Source organism: Molothrus aeneus, chromosome 5 (genome assembly GCF_037042795.1).
Source record: "Molothrus aeneus isolate 106 chromosome 5, BPBGC_Maene_1.0, whole genome shotgun sequence".
Lineage (NCBI taxonomy): Eukaryota > Metazoa > Chordata > Aves > Passeriformes > Icteridae > Molothrus > Molothrus aeneus.
In genome coordinates this window covers 6,298,475-6,313,430 of record NC_089650.1, presented here as the reverse complement: position 1 = coordinate 6,313,430, position 14,956 = coordinate 6,298,475, and the positions used below count along the sequence as shown (strand labels likewise).

General features: G+C 41.7%; 1 protein-coding gene across 2 annotated transcripts in view; it reads right to left on the bottom strand.

The window, feature by feature from the left end:
• Positions 1–14,956, bottom strand: part of KDM5A (lysine demethylase 5A) — a 51,366-nt gene that overhangs the window by 11,772 nt on the left and 24,638 nt on the right. The window contains exons 14-23 of one of the 2 annotated variants that reach the window (XM_066549759.1): positions 13,906–14,100; positions 13,631–13,812; positions 12,447–12,571; positions 12,116–12,266; positions 9,156–9,273; positions 6,056–6,411; positions 5,380–5,518; positions 4,328–4,507; positions 2,316–2,477; positions 771–1,322 (exon numbers count right to left, since the gene is read on the bottom strand). In XM_066549759.1, coding sequence (XP_066405856.1) covers positions 771–1,322; positions 2,316–2,477; positions 4,328–4,507; positions 5,380–5,518; positions 6,056–6,411; positions 9,156–9,273; positions 12,116–12,266; positions 12,447–12,571; positions 13,631–13,812; positions 13,906–14,100 — 2,160 coding nt within the window. The remainder of the gene's footprint in view (positions 1–770; positions 1,323–2,315; positions 2,478–4,327; positions 4,508–5,379; positions 5,519–6,055; positions 6,412–9,155; positions 9,274–12,115; positions 12,267–12,446; positions 12,572–13,630; positions 13,813–13,905; positions 14,101–14,956) is intronic. The other variant, XM_066549760.1, reaches the window with a different exon arrangement.

Sequence of the window (14,956 nt, the reverse complement as noted above, 5' to 3'; positions counted from 1 at the left end):
AGTTTTACCATGTGTAGTCCTCAGCTTTTCACTGCCCTCCCCTCTCCCCCACCCTTCTCCAAGAAAAACAAGACATTTTGACACACTTGTTGGTGAAGATGAAACAGGAATGCCAAATAAATATGATTGCCTGGCAAAAGATTTTGAGAATACGGAAACTAAGCAAGACTGAAATGTAAGCAAGCTTTGAGATACCTTAGTTACTGAACAACTGGAAAACAATGGTATGGTCAGCTGAAGGTAATCCCCTTTTGATTAAACAATACCATCTGCTTACAGACAAGGCCAAGGATCAGAGCAGATCCTACTAGCTTGGCAGAAGGGGTCCAAAGAGTAGCTTTTAGGGTTTAAAATGTAACACAGTATGGTAATGTAATGATTCTTATAGGCTGTATGTAAATGCTATATGATTTGTATCTTGTACTAGATTGGCTAGTGAAAATCAGAACATTCAGTAGAGAAGTAGATTTATGATATTGTCATGGGAACTTCGCTCTCTTTACACTTCCTCTCTCTCTCATTCTCTTTACCATGCTCTTGCCTTCTCTCTCTTTACCGCTGTCTTTAGTTCCCTCAGGCCTGCTCCGAGCTGTGGCTGGCAGCTCCAAGTAGGGCCCCTACACCCAGGCCCTTTGCAATAAACCACAAGTTCCACAACCTGCCTTCAGAGACCTCTCATCTCCATTCGCCCTGACCATCCTACCCCCATCTCTCCTACACACACTAAATCAGAGCAAGCAGAGGGAACAGCAAGACCTTCCCATCCCTACCTGCAGGTCAGGATTAGCTGCTGCCTTCTGCAGCTCTGCACTGATGATTTTCTCCGTTTTCTCTCGAGCTGCCTGCTCCACCATGCGCTGGCTGAGCACGGAGAGCTTGGCCAAAGCGGAGGACAGCTCGTCGGTGGCCAGGGCCTGCCGTGCTCGGTCCTGCCAGCTCATGGCTCGCTCTGTCAGGCACTGCAGGGCCTCCCCCTCGGGCAGCCGCACCGGCAGCTTCTGCAGGGACACCAGCAGCGACAGGATGGTCTCCAGGCGCGGCCGGCGCGAGCGCATGCACAGGGGACACAGGAACTTCACCTCCTTGGCCTGCCAGCTGGAGCCCTTCTTCTGAGAGCTGGTTTTGGGCAGGGGCACGCAGCCGCTGTGGAACCAGTCCTTGCACAGCTCGCACTGCAGCATGAAGCCGCTGGCTGTCTTGCGGCAGATGCAGAACTTGACCTCCTCGATTCGGTCCACCATGGTCATCTTGGCCAAGTTGGCTGCCCTGAGAGCATGCATGGCTTCAATTTCCTTCTGTTCCCGCTCCTTGAATACAGCCACCTGCCCAGCAAGGACAAAAACATGTCATGACCTTCACAGCTAAGAGAGATTTAATTTTATTAACACAAGAAAACAGAAAAAAAAACCCAGCTAACTCAAAAAGATCAAGAGATCTAAGCCTAGCCCAAAATTTAGGAACTACATAATCTAATTAAAACTTTATCTAACATACCTCCTCCTCAGTTGCTCATTACTCCCTAGAGTCCTTCTGGTAGAGATGCTATGTAAACTTTAGATAACCTTCTCAATATCTACAAAGTTTCTGAACTTTATAATTAAATCTGTCCTCAGGCCACCAGAAGAATAGGCTGTGACTCCAGAGAAGAAGTCAGAATCTGTTCCATTCAACTGTTACTGAGAAAATGGAGCTGAGCATTGTTTCAGAACCATCTGAGTGACCACATATCTCCTGAACTAAATTGCACTTCCTAAATGTTTCCCTTCAGGTAACTATAACCAAACATACTACAGTAAAATAGATTGTGTACAAGCCATATTAATGACCCTGCATATATTTTCTTTGCTACCAGGGAAAGGGCAGCCAGATGTCAGCAAATTATTCTGATAAGCAGCATGAGTATCCTCCAAAAAAGAGGAACCAAATAAAACAATCCATCCAGCCCAGTGTCCATGACCAAGCATTTGCAGGCTGATCAGAAAATTGACCTAACCAAGTATGTGTTGGTCCTGGTTAAGGCAGAGCTGCACCTCATTATTTCCACATGATTTCAATAAATGTTAATATTAGATGAGCAGCAACAGAGACTAACCCAAGAGCATTTAAGTCTTACACATACCTAATGTTATTAAATACCAGCAGTAACGCTCTGAACTCTACTTTCACTGCAATTAAAGTTGAACTACATTCTTGTGTCAAACACCAGATTATGAGGTATCTCTTTCAGTGAAATTCATTTATTTCTAGAATTTCTACAGATTAGAGACGACTGAAGCCCACACAGGCAGGAGACACCACCTTTCACTGCTCCTTACCACAGCTGCAGCATCCCTGGCCTCCTCCAGCCCATCCTCCAGTTCACTCAGGGATTCCAGGTCAAGATCTTTCTCCTTTTCCTTCTCCATCAATTCCTTTGCCCTCTTCCGCCTGTTCTTACTGCTCCCATAAACACCGATATCAGTCCGTGGGCTCAGAACCTGGAACCACCAAGGAAAATCATCCTGTCAGGGACATCTCACCAGGGAATGACAACAGTGGCACCAGGGAACAAGAACTACCCCACAATCTAACCCCTCTGATACCTGTCAACTAATAGGAAAAAGAGAATAAACAGATAAGGAGAGAACTATCTCAGTTAGGGAACTGGAATGTGATCAGCAACCAGTGACATGGCAGGTCAAACGGAGCCACTGTGTTTTCTGATTAATTACAAAATTTATTCAGACTACACTATCATGCATATACCAGCACACCAACATGCAGTTAGACATTCATACTTCAACACTCCCTTCAGGGGCTGTGGCATTCACATTCTCTGAAAAATCCCTTTGCCCAGGATTTTTCTCCTGGGAGGCTGAGAAGCCTCAGAGAAAAAGGAAAAGAAATTCTTATCTCATTTGCTTCTCCTGTGTTGTGCTCACATGTGGAATATGTTTGGAGATCATTTACCAACAGGTGATTGTTTCATTGGTTTCTGATGTGAATGTTTTGACTCAATGGCCAATCAGTGCCAAGCTGTGTTGGGACTCTGGAAAGAGTCACAAGTTTTTTCTTTATTACCTTTTTAGCATTGTAGAAGTGTCCTTTCTGTATTCTTTAGTATAGTTTAGTATACTATTCTTTAATATAATGTAGTATCATAAAAAAATAAATTAGCCTTCTGAGAACATGGAGTCAGATTCATCATTCCTTCCTTCATTGGGGCACCACGCAAATACAATAAGGGGCCTCTATAAATCAAGTCTTAAAAATTATTTCATATTTACATCAGCAATTTGGTGCCTGAAGAACCCCTAAAAGTACACTATAAGCCTTTCAATATTGATATGAGAGGCTGAAAAGCACTTTTAAGGACAAGAATAAAGCTTTAAGTCATCGTGACTAGTTGGAATGTACACATAAATATAAAATCTAGCAAATTAAATTCAATATAGGAAAGCTCAAATTGCTACATTTAGGAAAACACAAAACCAGAACATATTAAATAACTAGTTAAGCAGAAGAATATAGAGAAAAAGACGTATCTAGAATGTATCACAAAGTGAACAAAAATGAGCGTGATGTGGTTGCAATAGGGAAAATCCCACTGGAAAACATTAAACATCAGTACCCCCCCCGCTTTGAGACACAAGATGTAACTACTGCACTCCACACGGCACTAGAGAAAGTCAGAGAGTGGGGATTCTGTCTGGATTTGGACATCTCACTAAAAGTGAAGACAAACCTCAGAGAATTAACAACAACATAAGAGAATAAAAATAGAGCCTCTGAGAATGCAGCTGAACTGGAACTGTTTTCCTTACAAAAAGGAAGTCTGTCAAGTAGATAAGACAGATCTTCAAACACGATTGATTTTTATTAAAACAAGGACAGTCACTACATTCACTGAAGTGAAATAAATAGTAGCTGACTAATTTTTTTCTTATAGTTGAACAGTTTATAAAATATATATCTATTTTCTTAGCATTTAAACAGCGAGGCAAGTGAAAACATTTATCAACTTGAGACAGGTCTGTGCCCATTTCAGGTCTACATTTCTTCAACGACAAACAAAATGCTTTACTTTCCCTCTTCTTTCACAAGTAAGAGATGAGGTTGTCTATACGTAAAACAGGACTAACCAAACACATTTTCTGCCTTTTTCTTTCTTTTCACCCAAGAACAGCTGAAATTCTATTCTATTCTGAAAAGGATCTCTAATCCAGTGTCACTAAACCAGCTCTTCCCTCTAGACAACTGAGGGCCATCATGACCAATTTCTGACAGAGCAGTGTGTTCTTCCCTTCCTCTCTTTCCTTCTCCTGACAGGGAAGTATGTGCTGCTCACCTGTAGCAGGCTGTAGCTGGAATTCTTCTTGAGGAAGGTCCTTCCCGTGCGCTCCCTCCAGGCACGAGCTGCAGCCACCTGGGACTCCAGCTGGGGCAGCGCATCCAGGCGCACCGGGATGGGGCGGCCTTTGGCAGACAAGCTCTCCAGCTGCTCCAGGTATGCATAGTTGCTCCCATTCTGGGGTGAAATAAATTTTGCTAAGCCAACAATTCCACCATTATATCAGCTGCCAGTCTAATTTCAAGCCATAAACTACTTTGTCACTGCCTAAAACAGAGTTCCATAGGAAAGGAAAGGAGGGCAGTGTTTCAATCTATTGTTATTTTAAACAATTCTCTCATACAGCTTTTATTTTAACAGTCATTTTGATATAGCCAGCTGGCTTAGGGAATAAGACAACATTCCATTTCCAGACAGTTATCTAAATGCCCTCTGTTGTATAAGGGCTGATGTGAAATCTATTTGGATTCTCATTTCAACTCTCAACAACACCTGGTATAAGATAAGCATTCTAGTTCAGTGACCAGCACCAACAAATATCACAGAACTCGGGACCAAGTCATGTGGGTAGACAAATAGAAGGAGAGGTTACTGAACTAACTCATCTCTTTCAGAAAATTCTGGCCACCATTGCCATTAAATCTTGCAATATTTTAGGGAGAAAAGAAAAAAACAAATTTCCATAAAAAACAAAACTTCCACAGACAGATCCGAAACTGAAAACCTGAGAGCACCCTCTGCTGCAGCTAAATATTTTCAGTGACAGCATGCTGATCAGTTCCAAAACCAAATACCATATCATAATGAATTTGCTGGCTTTTATATCTGCTCTGAAATACATAAAAGGAAGGGAAATAGAAATTGGATAGCCAGTGGGGAAACAAATGCAGAAAAAGAAAATCAAGTACACGAGCTCTGGTAAGCACATTTAAGAGCCATAGCAAGGCTTCTCTTCAGGCCACCTTAGTGAGGAGAGGTGCTAGGAATAAAGGACATATCCAAATAAAAGAGTGCAAGCAGAAGATTCTAGTCCCTGCTGTAACCCCTACCTGAATGGCCTCCACTTTGGCTGTCCAGTCTCTAGCTCGCTGCAGGGCTTCTTTCAGTGCCAGCACATTGGGCAGGTAAGCAGGGATGTTCTTGGCCTCGTTCACGATGCTCTCCAGAGCCATCATACTTTGGCGTGGCCTAGAGTAAGAAAAACCCAATTCCAGCCTTCTCTCAAAACACCAGTCATCTCAAGGCATACATCTGACAGGCTGGTGATGCAGCTTCACCACTACACTGCAGGGTAGGACACCATGGCTCTATGCTTGGAGGCTACCAAACAGGAGGTGAGAAAGCTGAGGGGCTTGGCACAATCAAGCTTAGAATGGCAAACATCACAACCCCTAAACACCAGGAAAGCTGTCTCTTGTTGGTAGCCTAGTCAGAGTTCTGTGTGGAGAGGGATGAATAGCAAAGACAGCAGCAACAAGCACAGCCTCAGCCTCCTGCCACTGTGTAACATGATAGGGAATCAACACTTGTGCAATTCAATCTCAAATCCAACTCTAGAACAATCTAACTCCTGGGGAGTTAAAAAAAAAAAAACAAAAAAAACCCAACAAAATAAGAAAGCCAACTACAGCTTCAAGAGCACAACTTTTCACCTCACATCACCAAAGAGAAAGAGAAACACAAAAGTGTGTGGCCTCTAAGAACAGCTTGTAAAGGAACACTCACCTGGCCTGCAGGCAGACCTTGGCCTTCTCCTCCCACCTCTCTGAGACTGTGAGCAGCTCCTGCAGCTCAGCCATGGCTTTTTCTACAGCATGATGTGGTGCCAAGCCCACACCAGAGTCAATCAGCTTCTTCATCACATCCAGGGTGACTCTCTGGGGATCCAAGAGGGTGGACCTCACCTCATCCAGCCACCGTGCCTGCTGCAGCTCTTGCTTCAACCTTGGCAGCTCAGGAAGTTCAACATAAAGGCCAGAGCCCATGTCTATCAACTCCTGCAGCTTGGAAGAGTCTGGGATCTCATCAATCATGGCTTCCTGAGCACGCTCATGAAACTCTTCCACATCATCGAGCAGATTCTGAAGTAACATACAGCACAAATCAATTAGGAAAAAACACCCACAGAATCCAAAAGAAAAGGCAACTGAGGGATCAGCCAGCTGTAAATCTGTATGTGATCATCACATCATCAGTCTGAGCTTCTACACACAATGCCAGCTAGCTGTCACAAGCCATCAAGTCTGACAGAAATTAAGTAACAGACCATCTAAACTTATTTGATGGCCTAATGTCTCATGCCCTAGGCATATTAGTTGCATCAAACTCTGCACCTAAAATAGTACAACTGCAAATGACAACAGCTCCCAACAAAAGAGAATATTCAGCACTGCCCAGTCAATATTAATTTTAAAATAGCGGGGAGAAGAGGGACTTCTGCAAACAGGTCATTGTTTCAATAGTGTCAGGGGCATTACAGTAATGACAGCAACACAAAGCAGAAAAAAACATGCTGAGGAGAAATAACAAGCCAGAAATGTGTGAGAATATGAATACCACAGGTCCTAAAAATAACAATGGTCAAGTCTGAAAGCAATATTCCCTAAAGCAGCACTACCACTTCCAAGCATCAGGGATTTACTGCACTAAAGAAAGAAATGAAAATGCAAAACCCTCTTATTAAAGGAGACAATTTCATAGAAATCCAACTGCACTGCTGCAGTTGTCCTCATCCTCATATTTGGCACTGCAATGAAAAAAAAATCAAAGCAAACAGACAGGAAAGAATCTCTGCAGGAGACTCATTCAAGGACATTCAACCAGGATACTCCATGGATTCACCTCCAAGTCTCTCACAAGACAGGCATTTCTGACAGCAAGCCAATGGCACAACAAGGAGCAAACCCTACATTTCCTAACCCTTAGCTTACTGCCTTTTTTGGCTGATGCTGCTTTTCATGTCTGTCTGAAAATCAGAAGGCATTTATAAGAAAAAACAAGATCTACATTATAAAGATTTTGATTTAGGGAACATACTCTGAATGCTTCATAGTGGCAACAGTAAATTATTACAGTTTAATAATTACAAAGCCTTCTGTGTTAGAAAATATTCATCATCCAACATGACAATTATTTTGCTATTCATCATGATGGATAATTGCATTCAAATGCCATGTTAAAAGCCAGTGAGTGCTTAGGCATAAATGATCATTATCTGACTTCATTCAGAAATGAAAAGACTACAGTTTGTAATCAGGAAAATGATAATTATTTATTTATTGACTAGTGATTATGCTGAGGCTTCAAGAGCATGCACATGCATAGGCAGAGTACTTGAACTAGAACCAGATTCCTTCCTAATGCTGAGGGGTGGGGGAACATGGACTAGCTGGGAGAAGGCATTAGACAAATATACAAGCTGAAACTGTTAAGCGTTAATTTTATGCCTGCAGCCCTCTCATTTACGAATTATGTTTTAATTAGAAGCAAGTCTTAAAGACATTTAAAAAAAAGCCCTTCTGACAACCATCTTACATGTCTACCTAATAGATGATAACATTTCATTAATAAATATTAGTAAGTGTTTTTACTAATACTAATATGTGTGATTACATACTAATGTGTGTGTAAAGAAGTGAAATAAAACTATCCTATCATATGAGGATGAGAAAGCACTTTCCACTTTATTAGATGCCAGCCTTTGAAGGACAAAGACAGCATCAATCAACAAGCCTGGCAAACATGCACACTAGAGCCCTATGGTTTTCTGAAAGAAATTGTTTTCAGAAAAAAATGCCAATATAATGTAAACAATAAGAAATTCCAGTGTGAAGTCTCTCTTATCAACACTGAACTATCATGGAAAAGCTTATATAAAACTCATGAATAGGACATCAACACTAACAAACACTTATGGAAAAGGGGCCTTCTAAAAAAAAAACTAATTTATTTTTCAGCTGTATGTTTTGCTATGTAGCAGCAGCTGCACCTATGGTAATGTACAGGATTTCAGGCCCTCTATCGAGTACTATACAACACATGTAAAACTGTACAAGCAGAGCATGCAGGTTAATAAGTGATTAACACACATCTCAAGCATTTCTCTGGGCAAAAAATCTTTATTAAGGATGCTTCTTAAGGAGTTTTCTACAAGCTGGTTAGTAGGTGAAACGCTGTTTAGTATTTCATCACCAGTGACAGAGAAACAAATTAAGACTGCTACTGAAAACACTTGCTATGATGCAGAGTGCCAGAATGATAAATGGCAATAGCAGCCAGGGGAATCAGTATGATCTGGATTACTTATTAGTCTAGATTCATCCAGAGACAGGTGCAAAGATATATATGAAGGGCAAGAAATGCAGGCCATGCATACAGATTGAGAAGGCTGTAGCCTGGAAAGCAAGGCTGAGATGTATTTATGGAATGACAATGTGGCACTGCTTTCCTGCTGCCCTGAAAAAGCACACCAGGGTAACACTCAGAGGTTTCTACAAAAACATATAAAGGGTAGGATTTAGCCAGAAACTTAAGCTCTACAGAGAACATTAATGATGATGGAATAAGAGTCACTGGGTCAGAGATTTAGAACTGGGCTGTCTGGACAGTGACAGGGGAAGGGGATCTTCTATCTCTGTATAGCTGCACCACCACATCTGACAACGCCTGTTGTACCAGGCACCTGGAAAAAGTGCACACATGTTTTACATGCAAAGCTTTTCATCCTCTACACCAGGCAAAATTATCTGTTTAGAAAAACATACTACCACAAAACCAGAACAAAGTAAAAGGCACACCATGATCAGAGGAGCAGATGCAAGCTTACCTTGACTTGTCGGGCCTGGCTGATGACACAGGGCAAGCTGAACAGCTGCTGCACAAATGCTTTAAGCTCCTCCATGGTCAGCTTGGTCCGTGTCCTTCCACTGTCTTGGCTCACTCTGCTGTACAAATGGGCATAATTAAATATCAGGTGAGAGATAAGATGATGATCAGTGACAGAAATTATCAATCAGGATTACTGAGAAGTTAGCAAAAGTATTTAATCACCTAAGAACTCAAAAAGAAAAATGTTATTCGAACTGAACAAGAATTCCAAAATCCTGAAAACAAAATAGAATACAATTCCCCTAAGCCCCTTCAGGATCATTTACCCTGCCTTTCAGAGGTACAACTGTCTAGGTGAGTTCCAAACTGAGTTTGTTACAAGTAGAAGAATAAGCCCAAATAAATCTGCTTTAGGCAGTACAGGAAGTTGTCTCACATGCCAGGCACTGACAAGAACTCTGAGATATGTAACAGCAACAGGCCCTGAACACAAGTCTTATTATCCAGTGCTTGTAGCTGGAGAACTGCTGAAACTGACCTTGCAACAGAGGACTGATATTCAGTGGGACAAGTTCTGCAAAGACATTTCCATTAAATATCCCTCAGAGCAAGTGTAACAAGCCCACTGAATGGAGTAAAAGACTTGAAAGTGACACACTGCATAAATTAAATACTTCGTGTACAGATCACTGGCAGGCACAACTTGCCAAGTACAACAGATTTCAAATACTCGAGAGCTGTTCCCTGCTAATGAATCTAAATTTGAATACTACAGAAAGAGTAAAGAAAAGAAATTCTATCTTATGCTATGGAGTTATGTTGTAAAATTTAGATTAATGATCAAATATCATTACACACCAGCTAAACCTCAGAGGGGAATAGAGACTCCTGCAGGCACTGATTTGCTTCAACAGACAGTGATGAGGAGCAGTGGCTGCAGCAGACCTGCTGTGCCCCCAAAATCCCTGAGTGAGGGCAAAGGGGTAGAGGGCTCCAAGGGACAAAACTGAGGGAGGGGACACTCAGCAGTGTCACACTGGCATTCTGGCCTTAATCCAACCACAGACTGCCACAGCATGACATGCTGCACAAAAAGGTGCAATTATCCCTGCCTGTGGAAACTGTCAACTTCCAGGAGAAGGCAAAGATCTAGGACTAGAATACGGGAGAGAACTTCACAGCTATACATTACCCATTATTGGGGTTTATTTAAAAAGAGACGGGTAAGACACAGATTTTCTTCTGCTACATTTGACCATGAGTTTATTGCTGCATTAATCCTGCCAAATTGCTCTGTTTGAGCACTTGTTTTTAATAACTTTATCCTTTCTGTAAATGTGATCCTTCTCCAGGTTTTAAATATGAACATAAATGTTACAGAAGCAGCTGAAGATGACCTTTATAATTACACCACCTGGCACTGTTCAAAGAAGCTTCAAGATCTTCCTCAAACCTCAATTCTGTAAAATATTTTTAGTTAGCATATGACAGCCCTCAAATGTATACACAAGTCCTTTTTGGGCCTCATAAAAATCTTTTCTCTTTAGATCAGACATAACATTGAAAGCTGCCAATTCCTTCTACCCCTTGTCCTTCTTGGGGTAGCTCTGGAAACCCACCAAATAACTAACTGAAGAGTTAGCTATATCTTCTTACATATATATAATTATATATATATATATCTCAGCAACTTAAGGACTGTTGAGAGAGAGCTGGGCTGTCATACTCCAACAGCAGGAGGAAGAGGAGGAAGCAGCACCAGACCATGAACACCTGGGAGCTCCCAAAATAATTATATTTCACTAGAACAGGGCAATGCAACCCCTGTCATGCTGTTTCCCCCACCTGGATCAGAGTTCTAAGTGAGTAATAATTCTGTGGCAGTGAGGTTCTACAAGCAATAAAAAACAATCAGGAGAGCTTTCTTTAGCCTCCAAATACAGACAAAATGCTTCTCTATTGTCTAACAGTTTTCCAGTTAGAACAGATTGTTACACTTGTATCTGTGGTGCAAGTAACATTTTAGTGTTCAAATTCAAGCCATTATGATATATGGATTATGTTCTGTGTAGCAAAGTTGGGCATTATAATTAACAAGGTATTTAATTTTTACTCCCTCAAAATGTCTTAAGTAATACACAAAAACCACACAGGCAAGAAATACAACCAACTACAAAACCAAATCTTATCCTCAACAGGGGAACAAGCTACATAAATTTACTGTACAGCTACTGCCACAAGAATTACAGTCACCTCACTGAGCTATTTTCTGTGGGACTTATTATTCAGTGCACAAAACGTACAGGAGAGAAGGAAGAACATGCTCCTGAAAGTTTAGGAGAGCAGAACACATCCAGCAGACTGCTGAGGCAGGGCCAGGAGACAGAGTAATGCTGAGGCAGCCACAGGCAAGACAGGCAACACAGAGAAAGAACCAAGGGAGTTACACTGCCCCAAGTCACTGAGGCAAGGCACTACCTTTCAGCCACACATCACTGTCTCCCGTGGTCCTTCCCAAAAAATACCAGATTGGCTCCAACTATGGACTGGTTTTGCTCTCTGTACTGCTGTGCTCCCCTAGATCCTTTTGTCACAAACACCCAAAGTCAAAACTTACTTTCATTACATTTTTACCTCCAGCCATCTCTCCCTACAACTCTCCCACACATTCAGCAAAATACTTCATCAGCAAACACAACTTCCCCAAAGGATTTCACATTTCAGTACATAAGTCAGCTGAAAGCAGAATGTTTATAACATTCCAACTAAGCCCACCTTTGGGCTCTTTGTGCCACTGAATCTGCCTCCCCTCCTCACCTCCCAGTGAGTCACAGCACCAAGGAAAAGAAACACTGAAAGAAGCTTGCACACAGTAAGACCTCAGGGTTTTAAACTCTTCCAAGTCCAATGAAGTAACAAAGAAGCAGATGGAAACTACTGAAAAACTGCCTGTCCTACCTGTGTTTTTGCTTTTTGCTCAGAAGCAGCTGTGCTACTGAAGCACAGGTCTCTGCCTCTTTCACAGCATCTCGGAGCCTGCGGAAAAGATCGTTCTCTGGGTATTTCCTGTCTTCAGCATCCTCCAACATTACTCTCAGCTCAATCACATCTGTAATAAAAGCACATAAATCATTTGTATGCAAAAAAAGAGAGATATTTTAGATTGCTTCAATAGCCTTCAAACAAGGTTCCAACAGCATAGTTCAGTTTGAAATGCACAAGGCTAACGAGAGCACAGCACACATGTAGGAGTTTCAGGACATCCTATTAAGAATGACAGAAGTCTGACCTTTCTTGTGGTTGAGATTGGCAGACAGAGCCTCTGTAACTCTACTGACCCAAGTGTCATAAGACTGTGCTCTAACCTTCACGCCATACAACAAAGAAGGAAGGTCTTCTAGTGGGTACCGGTACCTGAAGGTATGCAAAAAGACAGAAAAAGTTTTAATGCCCACAGGAAAGTCAGGATATTAATAATATTGAATTTTTCCAGCTACAGCAAGGCCAGAAAACAAAGCATGTACATCACTATCATATTTTCTGAAAAATCCTTAGCCCAAGATTCTTGCTGTCATCTTATGGCAGGGGTTCCATGCTGTTGTCTCATCACAAGAGTTTCTTGGTGTTTCTCGTGGGCAGCTCCTCAGAGCACTGACTCTTTCTTCTTTACAAAGCAAACAATTGACTCCAGTTCCCTTCCTAACCAGCCACCCCACTCTTTTATAGCGCTCTTCTTCTTATTGGTTACAGCTGTGGCTTGTTAAATTCAGGCCTGTTCCTAATCTTTGATAATTGGCCCAGCTGCAACTCCTTAGGGGCAAGATTGCTTTCTACACTATCTTTATTTTCTTATATTCCATACCCCTACAGATTCTTCTCCTGGGAAGCTGAGAAGCCTCAGAGTAAAAGGAAAACAATATTATCTCAGTTGCTTCTCCTGTGTTTTTGCTCCTTTGGAATGTGGTTGGAGATTGTTTATCCAACATGTGAACTGTTTTGACTTAATGACCAATTGTGATGGTCATGACCAAAATGACCAAATGTGATGGTCAAATGACCAAATCACTTAATTGTTTTGACTTAATGACCAATCACAGTCAGGCTGTGTCAGACTCTGAGAAGAGAGTCATGAGTTTTTAATCATTATCTTTTAGCCTTCTGTAAGTATCCTTCCTCTATTCTTTAGTATAGTTTTAGTATAGTATTCTTTAATATAATATAATATAATATCATAAAATAATAAATTAGCCTTTTAAGAACATAGAGTCAGATTCATCTTTCCTCCCCACAACAGGGGACCCCAAAAATACCTCACATGTACAACACCTGTTTGCCTAAGAACCAAGAAACAAAGAGGATAAAAATACTCCTTAAATGAAGGAGAAAAAAAGTGTTACCAAATGTATTTGGCCACTGGGCTACAGCAAACTATTAGACATGGAAGAAAAGTAGGGACAAAAAAATCCTGTGTACCTTAGACACTTCTTTTGCATGGGACAGGGACATAAATCAGAAGGATGGTATAAGCACACCAGGCGCTCGGGATTGCAGGAACACGTCAGAGCTGACAAGAAGCACGTGGTTCTGCAAGCTGTACACTGACGTTCATCATCTGGAACCAGCTCAAACACCTCTTCCTCAGACATCAACACTCCCTGACAAGAAGAATTAGCCACTTGCTCAAAAATTTTAATGCAAGCAGGGGGAGAGGGAAGCAGAAAGTTCTTTTGCAAGCATTTATTACTCACCATCTGTACAACAGACTCCCTCAGGCGTGTCTCCTCCTCTATCAATAGAGTCATCTCCTTGCAGACCATGGCAGCCAGCCCAACATCCAGGCACTCTGGATCTGCAGCCATCTTGAAGATCAGCTCTTCATGGGAGAAAACACAGTGACGTCCCAGCCTCCGGTAGTGACTCACACACTGGCGTCCAATGGGGAGCTACAGAAACATCATCATCATTCAGGGGGAAAAAAAAGTCACCTCTCAGCTCCCATTCTCCTTCCTTGGAGAAAAAATGGGAAAAGACAAGCCAAGAGTTGTCTTTGATGAGACAGAGAAAATTCTGTGGCATTCACATTCATTCGCCTGTATTCAATAAGATTCTAACAACCTTAAATCATGTCACAGACAAGGACAGAGAGGCTATCAAGGCTGGGGAGGGGCATCTTCCATAACCTTATGCACCTAACGTAGAAACTCAAGTTTAAGAGTTGTCCTAAGCTCTTTTTATTTCCAGTGGCAAGAAACTGGCACCCAAGAGAAGTCATCTGGTCTACACTAGGGTGAATACATTCCCCTCTGGATATTACTATGCTTGGACACAGCCATTTAACATTAAGATTCCTACAGTTAACCAAAACTGGAATCACTCATTTTGTGCCTCCTAAAGCAAAAATATGCTAAATGAATTTGCTGCACATATTTCCGGTTACATTTTACATAAGCAAAAGAAATTTCACATGGCTGATGCAGTTTTTCACAGAGGCTACACTCATATTCCATCATGAGTGCTGGAGGAAAGAAAAGAGCTCTGACACACTACCAGTCCTGCAGACAATTCTTCTGATAAAAGAATAAAAGTCTCTGAAAAAGGGCTACAATTCCATTTGTATTTAAAAAACAAAGGTAGAGATAGATGAACTAGAGATGAGATCCTAACTTCCAACTGTAAAGCCTGGATAGTAACAGAACATTCCTTTGACAATTTCCTGAACAACCTACATGAGCTATGCACTGATGTGGCACAGCTATCAGAACAGCACTAACATGATTAAAAGGCATAATGAGCTGGCAC